The sequence below is a fragment of the Pelophylax lessonae genome (assembly GCF_965119305.1).
Source record: "Pelophylax lessonae genome assembly, chromosome: 1".
In the NCBI taxonomy this organism is placed as follows: Eukaryota; Metazoa; Chordata; class Amphibia; order Anura; family Ranidae; genus Pelophylax; species Pelophylax lessonae.
In genome coordinates, this window is record NC_138768.1 from 510,748,402 (window position 1) to 510,760,746 (window position 12,345).

At 40.0% G+C, this 12,345-nt stretch overlaps 1 protein-coding gene across 1 annotated transcript in view; it reads right to left on the bottom strand.

Annotated features, from left to right (window-relative positions):
* Window positions 1–12,345, bottom strand: part of COMP (cartilage oligomeric matrix protein) — a 186,356-nt gene that overhangs the window by 120,580 nt on the left and 53,431 nt on the right. Inside the window, exons 2-3 of the mRNA XM_082243515.1 lie at window positions 11,222–11,304; window positions 8,960–9,011 (exon numbers count right to left, since the gene is read on the bottom strand). Coding sequence (XP_082099641.1) covers window positions 8,960–9,011; window positions 11,222–11,304 — 135 coding nt within the window. The remainder of the gene's footprint in view (window positions 1–8,959; window positions 9,012–11,221; window positions 11,305–12,345) is intronic.

Genomic DNA, 12,345 nt, shown 5'->3' on the forward strand with positions numbered 1-12,345 from the left:
AGCTTGAATGCACTTATGAAATGGCCTTCAAAGACTGCTATCGCTGTACCCCATGCAGAAGCACTCCCACACTCATGTATGTGAACATGTGTACTGAACCTTAACTAGAGTGATTGTAAAGGGAATCTTTGATTTTTATAAAAATAACAATGATTTTGCACCGACCAGCCCAGATCCTCCTCTTCTCGGGTCACTCCTGGCTCATCCCCCCCTGCCGAGTGCCTCCATAGTAAGCCACTTGCTCTGGGGGCACTCATGAACGTTATAGCTCCTGAACCATGCTTTGTGTGTCCATAAGACACACAAAGTGGGGCTTGGCCCGTCCCTGCTTCCTCCTCACTTTCTGTGATTGACAGCAACAGGAGCTAATGGCTTCCACTGCTGTGTCTGAGCCAATGCTCTCATGCACATTGCTGGATTGAGATCAGGCTCAGGTAAGCATGGGGGGATGGTGGGCTTGGGGGAGCTACATGCAGAATATATTAAGGTAAAAAAAAAAAAACTTTCTGCATTTAGAACCACTTTAATAAATGCACTTTCCCTAATTTTAAACAAATCAGGGAAAGTGCATTGATAACTCCTAAAATATACTATTTTATGATTAAAAAATAAGTGTACTCAACCTTAGATCAGATATTTGTTTATCAATGTAGAACTGCCATAGGAAACACAGAGACTGGAATTGCTGACCTCTCTTTCTGAGAATGCTAGTTGTCTGTCATCCATGCTGACCTACCAGTAAACTTTCAATGTCAATGAACCAAAACAAGTTTGCAGATAAAGACCTCTGACTTGTCCTGATCCTAATACTTGAGGTTGTTTATTTGGAAAGATTTGAAGCCATTGTGTTGGGATAACAGACATAAAATTTGAATTTTAATAATAATAATTATTATTATTGCAGTCTTTTTTAAATAGCTTTACTTTTACATAGAATTTTTTGTCATACCTAGTTAAGTAGTCCCAAAAAGTAAACTCAATCAATCTAATAGTAAAAATGCTGCAATGATGGTTATTACAAAATGTCAAACCAAACAAAAACCTCATAAGAACTTGGGACCATAAGAGGTGGTCACCTTACCTTCTGTGTCCTCATGAAAAATTACTTAAATGTAGGCTAAGGTGTTTCAGTAACCCTCTAGAATTACAAATGAATGTGAAAAATAAGAAGATCACTATGAAATAATTAAAAGTTTAGCATACATAAAGCAACTAATAAGAATAACTATTGTTATCAATGTTGTTATATGTCTGGCTATTGCTTAATATTTAGGCCATAATGGGACAGAGAATATACATTCACAGGAAAGTCTGGTGTGTTAATTTAAGCTCCCACCAGATCTGTTTATACAGAGTGCTTATTTGTACACTTTTTAGTGAAATTTTCACTTTCTAAAACTGCTAAACTGTAGTTTGTCTTGTGCATTTTTATTGTATAAGAATCAGATAGTGACTGCTAATTTTTGAGTGCAGAAAAGGCAAACAGATATGGGGTTGTTTCTCACTTGCAACCTGCCTCTTTCCTGAGAAAACTTCAATCTATTAAAACTTAACTTGGAAAAAAGTGTTTTTTTGTCCACCAACAAATATAAACACAGCTTCAGTGTAGGATGCCCGAGAAACATTCTAGGAGATTTTTTTTTTTTCTGTTATTTCCATTTACTGCTGTGCTACCCATATTTGTTAGGTAACGTTGATGGGCAGCCTCACTGATGAATGGCCTTACTAATCAATAATCTGCTCTACTGTCTCTAGTAGCTTTCTTATTCTCAGAACCCCTGTATTTTCTTTTTATTCACTCAGTGTTCAGTTAATGTCCAGACATATGAGGTGTGTCTAAAAAGTTTAGTAAATGGTAGTATCTGAAAACAAACAAATCAGAAGATACAAACAAATGACCTTTATTGGCCTTCGAAATAATAACCATCCTTCACAACACACTTTCAGCAACATTCATAAAGCTTCTGGAAACTGCCAGCAAAGACCTTGTAGGAATTGGTCGCAGAACCGCTGTCACACATTCTTGGATTGCTGCCACATCCGCAAAATGTGTGCCTTTTATGGCGTTTTCAGACAGAGAACAGAAAGAAGTCCACAGGCACCACATCCGGGGATCGCAGGGAAGATGGTGAATGCCATTCTATTGATTGCTGCTTGGATTCCGGATCAAACTGGTAGCACCTGGTCTCATCCTCTGTGATGATAGTTTGCAGAAAGGATGGATCCTGGTCACACATAGTAATGAAATCTATAGAGGTTTCCATCTGTTTTGCTTTCTGTTCATCTGTCAGCTTGTGCTGCACAAACCGGGAACAGATCTTCCACTTACCCAAATCTTTGCAGATGATGCTGTGCACCATGATGTACTTGCTACTGCCCAGTTCCTGTGCAATCAATCGTAGAGTCAGTTGCCAATCTCATGCCAGCATTTGTCATTTCCTTCCTGTCTTGAAAGCAGTTGAACCAGTCATAAACACATTTTCTGCTCATGGCTTCCGTCCTGTACACTTACACCAACATTTCATGCATCTCCGTCACTGTTTTCCCCAATTTGTAGCAGAGCTTTATGTTCAGTGTTCACTCATTGCTCCATTGCACTGCGCTCCTACCTCTTACACTAACTCATTTCAACTGCCCACAGCGGGTTTAACCTGGCGGTCATATGTACTCAACGCCAGGTAGCGCTTTGTGACGTGTCTCTGAATAGCCATGTGCAAACCCACGCACCTGGCCCATGTTGCCATTGAGATATCAGACTATTCACCAAACTTTTTAGACACACTTTGTATATCTTCCCCTTGTGTTTTTTTACACTCCCACTAAGCCCTTAGCTGGCTAGTTATGAAGTTGCTAATAGTGTTTTCTCAGGAGCAAACTAAACTTTAAGGTCAGATCACAACCACCCTCTCTCCTGTTAATGTAGTCAAAGAGGCAGTAAAGCCTGCAACTTGTGTTTCCCAGAAAGGGAGCCACAAAGATCTAGAAAGCCCATGCTTGTGCAGCAAATCTCCCATTGTGATTTCCCAATGATAGGTGTAACTACATGGCCAATGTGATATACACTACTATGTAAAAGATTTAGGCATGTTAAATAAATGCTGTAAAGTAAGAATGCTTTTAGAGATAGAAGAGTTAATATTTTTATCAATTACCAAAATGGAAAGTAAATGAACAGAAACAAAATCCAAATCAAATCAATATTTGCTGTGACCATCCTTTGCTCATACAGCACCAATTCTTCTAGGTAAACACGCACACAATTTTTGAAGGAACTTGGCTAGTAGGTTGTTCCAAACATCTTAGAGAACTAACCACAGACCATCTGTGGATGTAGGCTGCCTCAAATCCCGGACACACTTAATGATAATGATACCAGGGCTCTATGGGGGCCAAACCATTGATGTTCTGCTGCAGAACAAATTTGGGGCCAATCACACTCCTCCTTGATGGTATGGCATGATGCATAAGTATCTACCTGCATTTTTTCAACATTGAGAATACCATTGATCTTGACCAAATCACCAACTCAGTTTGAAGAAATACACCCCCAAACTTGCAAGGAACCCCCTCCATGTGTCACTGTTGCCGGCAGACACTCATCATTGTACCGCCCTTCTGCCCTTAGACCTGCTACAATTTTTCTGCATCCCAGCTATGTTTTCATGCATAGTTGAGTCGCTTAGCCTTGTTTCCACGTCTGAGGTATGGCTTTTTTTGTCTGCAATGTTTCCATGAAGACCTCTTCTGGCAAGACTTCCCTGGACAGTAGATGGGTGTATCTAGGTTGTGCCATAAGTCCCACTGGTTTATGCGAGTTTTATGCTGGAAATCTTCCGATGCCGAAGGGAAGTAAGCATGATGTTTCTTTTATCTACTGCATTACGTTTCTTTGGCCGACCACTGCATCTACGGTCCTCGTTGCCCATTTTTTTTTTTGCTTCTTCAAAAGAACTTGAACAGCACATCTTAGAACCCCAGTCTGCTTTGAAATCTTTGCCCAGGAGAGACCTTGCTGATGCAGTATAACTACTTTGTGTCTTGTTGATGTGCTTGGTCTTGCCATGGTGTGTGACCTGTGACATAAAACGGTCTTCCACAACCTCGGCTTAGAAGCAGAGTCTTTTGTTTTCCTTACCCAGTTATAAGCCTCCCACGCAGTTGTTTCTGTGTCAGTTAATGTCAGTGTTTCATCCTGCACATGAAATTGATGATTATTAGCACCTGCTTGGTATATTTAGGTAATCATACACTTGACTCTAATTCTACAAAATCCCTGACTTTGTGCAAGTGTGCAAGTGTAAGAATTGATGCTGGTTTGAAGTCAAAGGGTAGTCACACCAAATATTAATTTGATTTAAAATATTCTTCTGTAAGGATGGGCAAACAGTTCAGCCCCAGCATGAGTTCAAGGTGAACATTGGCTGTTCGCCCGTTTGAAAAACACCCGAATTATCAGGGGGTTTGACCGCTTGTTCAGCCCACCGAATGACCACAATGAACTGCGCCGCCGCACAGTGCATTGGAAGCCTTGATTGGCTGAAGCAATGAAAGCTTTGCCCAATCAGGGAATAGAGCACTGCCATATCCATGACTGGAGAAAGTAAAGATGACTCTATCCAATCATGGCTCATTGCTCTTAGTCCCACCCCACACTATAAAAGTATTCTTTCAATAGCGGCCATTTGTAGTGTGATATCGGCGTGGAGAGAGATAGAACAGGGCTTTGTCCAATGCTACTAGAGACTGCTGTAGTGTGCTATTCTGATTCTATTGTCAGTGTAGAATATTAGTTTAAAGGGAATCTAGTAATAGTTCAGTCAAAGTGAGTGTAGTGCGACCATTCATTTTTACTTTAGTGTAAATCTAGTGATAGCTTAGTCAGTGTGAGTGTAGTGCGACCATTCATTTTTACTTTAGTGTGAATCTAGTGAAAGTTCGGACAGTATGAGTGTAGTAACCTGACCTTTCATTTTTACTTTAGTGTTAGTTTGTTTTGTCAGGACAGTTTTACTGCATTATAGTTCAGTGCGTTAGTGCGCGTTTAACAAAGTATATTTCTGTGCGTTACTGCACATTTAACGCAGTATATTTCTGTGAGTTACGTGCTGTTTAACGCAGTATATTTTAGTGTGTTACGTGCCATTGAATGCAGTATATGTGCATTAGTGTACATTTACCGCAGTATATTTCTGTGCGTTAGTGTACATTTAACGCAGCATATTTCTGTGCCTTAGTGCACGTTTAAGGCCATATAGTTCTGTGCGTTAGTGTACATTTAATGCAGTATATTTCTGTGTGTTAGTGTACATTTAACACAGTACATTTCTGTGCGTTAGTGCACGTTTAACGCTGTATATTTCTGTGTGTTAGTGCACGTTTAACGCCATATATTTCTGTGCGTTATTGCACGTTGAATGCAGTATATTTCAGTCCGTTAGTGCACCCTAAACACAGTATATTTCTGTTCGTTAGTGCAGTTTTACTGCAGTATATTGGAGTGTGTCTGTGTAGTGAGTACTCAGGTTAAAGTGCATCAAACTCCACTTTCCATTGATTAAAGTGCATCCACGTACATATTTCCACATATTTGCTACATTTTGTTAATAAGCATTTTCCCATCATGTCTCGGAGGCCAACAAGGAGAGGCAGATGTTCCCATGGCACTATAATTGGGCCAGCAGCGTATGTGTCCATATGCAAAGGTGGACGCAGTCAGTCCTCTGACAGGACATAATTTCCTCTGTTTAGTGATGTTTTCCATGCTATCCAGCCACAGCATGCAAAGGAGGTAGTGGACTGGCTTACTAAACCATCCTCCTCCTCCTCATCCTCTGTCACCCAAGCGGAGACTAGTGCGCAGTCCACTGCAGCTGCCAGAGTGGCTAAATCTGCCTCCTTGTCCATAGCTTTTCCTGCCATAGCCCCAGCATCAGGCATGGAGGAGTCAGCTGAGTTATTTGAACACAGCGTCAGCCACTTGCTCCTTGACGATGCATAGCCATTACTTGATTCAGATGTTGGTTCTGAGGTTGAGGAAGGTAGGAACAAGAGCCTACAAAGAGGGGAGAACACTGGTACACAAATTGGCAGTCATGTTCCCCCAGCCGCAGCGTATTGCCAAGTTGTCTTCAGTGACCAATTTTACACCTGTTACTTCTATCCAAAGTCTGCAGAAGAGACACCAGAATTTATCCAAAAAATCTCTAATCTTTTTCCCAGTGCACTACATTGTGGTCTCATCACACAGGCTGTCTCCCCAAGCCGTTGTTTACAAAATAAAGAAAGCTTGCAAGGAAAATGTAATTTGTTTGGGTTTATAAATGAAATTATTTCTGCAGCAGCTTCTATACACAGTACAGATGTGTCACTTTACAGGTAGACTAAGGAGACCCCCCAGGCACTATATTGAAAATAATTTTTCATTTTTATTGTTATTTCTCATTTTGATGCTTTCGCTTTAAGCATCAGTAAATCACTGCTCATTTAAAAATGACATTTTTTACAAACTTTTTTTTCATTGATACATAACCCCCAGTGCAGTACCTGGACCCCCATAACCATTGTATTCCCAATAATTTGCATATAATCCTTCAAAATGGGCACTTTTGATTTTTCTAGTTCAGATCCTATACACTTCAATGGGGTTCGTTATTGGGTTCCGAGCTTTTATGATGTTCGAATGTTCTGGTGCGAACCAAACAGAGGATCATTAGACCCATCCCTATTTTTCTGTTCATTCACTTTGCATTTCATTTTGTAAATTGATAAAAATAAACAATTCAAATATATATATATATTTTCAAAGCATTCTTACTTTATAGCATTTCTTCATATCTACTTAAAACGCTTGCAGATTACTGTATATATCAGAAAGCTGTCTTTGTCAAGATTTCTCGGCCTGGCTATTTGGTGTTCTCTGGGGTTGCCTGTGACCTGCTCCCCCTTTTTTGGCTTGATCAGGACTAGGGCCTTTGGCTGGTGGTAGGTGTTTCTCTCTTTCTCCTCCTCCTATTTTGTTTCCTGCTTTCTTATCTGCTTTATGTTGTCTACCTGTTGCAATGGCTGCTGGTCCATCTGTTTCAGTGTCCAACTCTCACGCAGTCCTCTCTGGCCTTGTCCCTTACTCCAAAATTCTCTCCTTTGTCCCAGTGGAATAATACTTGCCCTAGTTCTCAATTCAGGTACATGGAGGGACATAGCCAAGTGCATACTATACCTCCTAATCTGTCCATAACTCTGTAGAAGGCCATCTGAGTCCATACTCTGCTAGCCTGTTGTAATGTTTAAATAGCTGTTACTAGGGTGTACTTACCTCTGACGCTTGTCTAACTGTGTCATTGCTGTGTCCTGGCTGTGTTAACTCACTTATCTGACATCTGGTTCCTGCCTGCTTTTAGTTTGGTTACACCCTGTCACCTTTTTTACCCCTGATCTCCCTGAATCTGCATATGTCTATCCTATGACCTGCTAAACAATCTGGTTTTGACTATTTGCTTGTCCTTACTAGTACTCTGCCAGTCCTGATCTATGCTGTGTTCCTGACTACTACAAAGTACAACCTTTTCATGCATGGTTAAAGCAGAGTTCCACCCAAAAGTGGAAGTTCCGCTTATCTGTTCCCCCCTCCCCCCTTTCAGTGCCATATTTGCCGCCTTTTAGAGGGGAGGGGGGAACGGGCACCTGTTTTTGACAGGTACTCATCCCCACTTCTGTGAAACCCCGCCGCGGCACGGTCCCTTGGAAGTGCCATATGAAATGTTGTATATGCAGACATAAGATGTGTTTTAAATCTGTGGCTTTGACAGCCTTGGATAAGGAAATGTACCCAACCCTAATCTTAACATCTTGAGTTTCCACTATAGCATGTCTCAATGTTCAGTTAATAAAGCTTGTAAATATATTTTGTGAGAGCCACATAATGTAGGTATTTATTTTGTCATCTTTACCATTCTTACAAAAATATTTTGAGTAGCCAGTTCAATACATATGCAGAATTTGTATCAAATGTTAATTCAGCGCAGCACATTAAAGTCTGTTATAAGTCAACAGAACATAGTACCCATTTCCTGTAATTCCCTTCATGTTTTCACTAGTGTTCTGTGTAATAACATGTCTTGTTTTTCTTTTTTTTAATCTGCCTTCCGTCTGTCTTTTTGGCTCTATTATATATGGGTATCAGGGGAAATAACTAGTTTTCTGTTTTTCCTTTTTGGCATCAGAAACTGAATCAGACAGTAATATTACTTTGTCTTGGCATAATCTGCAGTCAAAGGAAAACTAAAGATATTCCGCTAAGGGAAGGAATGAGCATCTTCTGCCAAAACAGAACAAATCCACAGGCTAGCTAAATGCCAACCTACATCACTTTTGGACAGTTTACAACCACTTATTATTTCCTATTTGGTATCACCTTTAGAAATATGGCTTGTTTTCCATACACATTTCATAGCTGTTTTAATCTCTGGTTTAGTTGTTCCTGTAATTTAATGTGGAATAAAACTAAACATAGAGCTGCTAACAGCCAAGCAGAATGTAAATCAAGACATACTACATGTACCCAAGGAAGATTCCTGTGTGTTGTTGATTATACCATCTCTATATGATCACTAGCAAATACTAATGAACACAAATTATTCTATTATCTGTCCATATAAAAGCAAATGTCCCAATGCCCCATGTTGCCCAAAGCTTCTTCTACAGTTGAGAAGTCTCCTCTTCATGGCTGCATATCATCTCAATGTAAGAAGTGAACCCCATTTCTCCCTTTTAATACCTACACCCATCATACTTACATACAGACTCATTGATTGGAATACCTGAATCCAAAAATTAGCTTTTCCTGCAAATGCTTGCAGGAAACCATTTTAATACCAGTGACCAACCAGTTGACCTATATTTCTCATCAGTAAACATAATTGTGTAAGTATACTTTCATGTCCAAGTATGAGCATTCACTTACCGCAAGCATCACATTCCATTACAGTGTTTTTCAAAAATGTTATCTCTTTTACCTATAAGGCAGAAAAAAAGATTTTCACATATTAGCTTAAATTTATCTTTAAACTTAAATTTTAAATATTTTAATTTTTATATATAATATATATTTATATTTAAAAAATGTAATTGTACATTATACATATTTTTAGATTCCTCATTCAGTTATATATTTTCTTTTTGTTAGGAAACTGGTGTTGAGAAGTGATCTAAAATATCTTTAAGTGGTCTTAAGACTTTTCCTTTCATTCACCTGGTGATCCAGCCAGTAACACACCTCCTGTCTTAGGGTCCTTTCACATAGGCTTTCTGCCCGGTGGACTTAGTTTTGCTCAGTGGGGATCGATCCACCTATCCCCGCTGAGCAAGCGGATGACAGGTCGATCTCTGCCTTCTTTGCAGAGACAGACCGGTCAGATCCCTGCTCTCCTCTATGGGAGATCGGATGAAAACGGACCTCCTGTCCGTTTTCATCTGATTCTATCTGATCTGACCCACCAGACAGATGGAGAATGGGGTTTCCATCCATCTGGATTTCACAGGCAGGATCGGATAGCAGTGGGTGTCAGCGGACATGTCACTGTTGACATCCGCCGCTCCATAGGGATGCATGGAGCATCCGATCAGGTCCACCTAAAAAAACTAACAGGCGGACCTGATCGGAAAGACCATGTAAAAGGGGCCTTAGGGTGTCTGCATTCTGAATGAAGTAGTAAAGCAGACACCTTTTGGACAGCAGTAATGTCAGTCTGGTGAGAGGGTAGTGTTAGACTAGAAGATGTAGATGGACTTGACTAACACATTGAAGGTGAACTCCAGATAACACTTTATAAGCAATTATACCAAACAGTTTTTTTCCTTTTGGGATAACAGTTTCAAGTAAATGAATAGAAGCTGCATCTCACCATTTAGCAACAATTCCAAATCATGAATCTTCTGGGAAGAGACATTAAAGAGTGCACAAGGTACTTGAACAGTACAGTGGTTGGAACAATGATGCTTATGTTTGAAAGACCTGGGTTAGGTCATTTTTGGAGTTCTTTGCTCTAGTGAGGTAATGGGATTCCAGACAGCTCTTTACCCTCTCATATCTTATGTTACAACAACGCAAAAGAGACACCAACTCTAAAAATGAAATCTCTCATTGCCACTTGCAAGCACCCCTGTCAGTGTTAAATGGTTTGTCTCAACACTCTAACTGCTACTTTGTCTGAACAACTTGTTCTGTTACAGGAAGTTGAAAAATAGCAGACTTACTGACTGGATCACCAGGTTATAATTAACGAAAAAACGTACAAAAAGGAATCTAAAACAGCCTTCACATCTCGGAATTAGTAAGCTGCAATTTAATACATTTTTGTTTTTGGGTTTAATACCAATTTAACTGAGGGTGGTAGATTTTTTTTTGGACTAGAGTGAAAGTCTGATTCCAAACATTGTTGTTGGAGAAAATAACATTTTTAACGTAATAACAGAAGAGTGACAATGGCATACAGATTTTTTTTTTTCATTCCATTTCATTTGGTTTTAATCCCACATCTATGTAACTTAGACTAGCTAGCAAACCGTTGTATTTTTTGTGAATTTGGTTTATTATATTTGAGTTATCTGTATAACTTTTTGTAGAACCTGGTTCACACTATTGCAGCTCTGCTTTTGCACAATAATGGCAGCCCATTCTTTTGACAGAGGAAGATTTCTCTGTCCTGCACTCCTGTTTAGTGCTTGTTGGTTTAGTCTTAGCTAGACTCTCTCCACTTCTTCCATGTTCCCTCAGTCAGTGTTAGTTTTTCGCAGAGATAGGGCTCAGGAAAATCAGAGCTTTATTTCTCTTCAAAAGACTGGGAAAACATCCTCTATACTGCAATTAGCTAAAGTAAAATTGTATTGCATTTAACTAATTTCCTTTTAATGAAGAGTTGCGCTGCCTGTGGATGGTACCAAGTCAGCAGGTGACCATACTGTCTAGACAGACTAGGTCTAAGGAGATATTTCAGTGCCTAAAGCAGCAACAGAACACAGCTGTTCACACAGTCATATGGTATAGCATGCAGACACATTTGAGCAAACATAAATGTACACAGACTATGTGGTCCATGTAAAAAGATTTGGAGCATGTTAGTAATAATTATATATTGATTCTGATAGGAAGCCATGAGTGTGTACTTTAAAACTTATCGTTTAGCATCTGTGCATGGAAAATCATTTTTAAACAGTTGCTAGTTACCTGCTGTTTTAGGAGTTCTCTGACTTCTTTCAGCACTAGATTGGTTTCTTTCATCTCTGCAAGCATTTGAGGAGAAACATCACCTAAAATAATAAAGGTTTATTTTATACATTAGTACATTAAGGGAACATTTACTTTAGGTCTTTAGGTTTAATTAACATGAAGGAAGGATTTCATTACCAGTAGCAGATAGGGGTGGTAGAGGTAAACTGAAATATACGCTCTTCCTATTCAGTATTTAAACGGTCAGTACTGGCATAATTTGCCAGGTGGAGTATGGGTCCTGGTGCTGTAGGCTGGTGATATGTTTTGGTTGCATGTGTGGGCTACCAGGTGGCACAACACAGGGCATCCATTCTAGTCAATTATTTTTAAAGAGAAAGAGTTTCTTATAATTAAAGTTTGCTGCCATTGCAACTAACTTTTATTAAAGTTTGCCTTTTTTGAGGCATTCAGGTTATCCCTTTCTACATAGTGCCTGTCTCTGTACACTGTATACAAAGGGTCAATTCTAGCATCATTTGCCAGGTGGAGTATGGGCCCTGGTGCTTTAGGCTGGTGATACGTTTTGGCTGCATGTGTGGGATACCAGGTGGCACAACACAGGGCATCCATTCTAGTCAAATATTTTTGAAGAGAAACAGTTTCTTATATCTGAAGTTTTCTGCCATTGCAACTAACTTTTATTGAAGTTTGACTTTGTACAGAGGGGTAACCTTAATGCCTCAACAGAGTGCCTGTCTCTGTACACTGTGTAGCAGAGTGGTATGTTTGCCACCACTACCCCCTCCCCTTCCCACCTGTCACTATTCATCAAGGACTCTGTCAGCTTCACAGCCGACAGATTCCTAGCAAATATTGATGTTGACACTGGGCGGAGCTTCAAAGGGAAACTGAGGGACTAGCTCTCTCCTTGTGATTGACAGCAGGCAGTGGACAGATTATATAGCAAAATGCAGGAAATATTGTCTAGGGAATCCTCCTACTGTCTGCTGTCAATCACAGGGGGAGCAGACCTAATGGGAACAAGTGTCTCTGTATGCTTTTCAGGCTCTGCCCATCCAGCTACAAAACTCCTTGGTCATTGCACAGTCTGTGACAGCTGCGCTGAGAATGGCATCTGA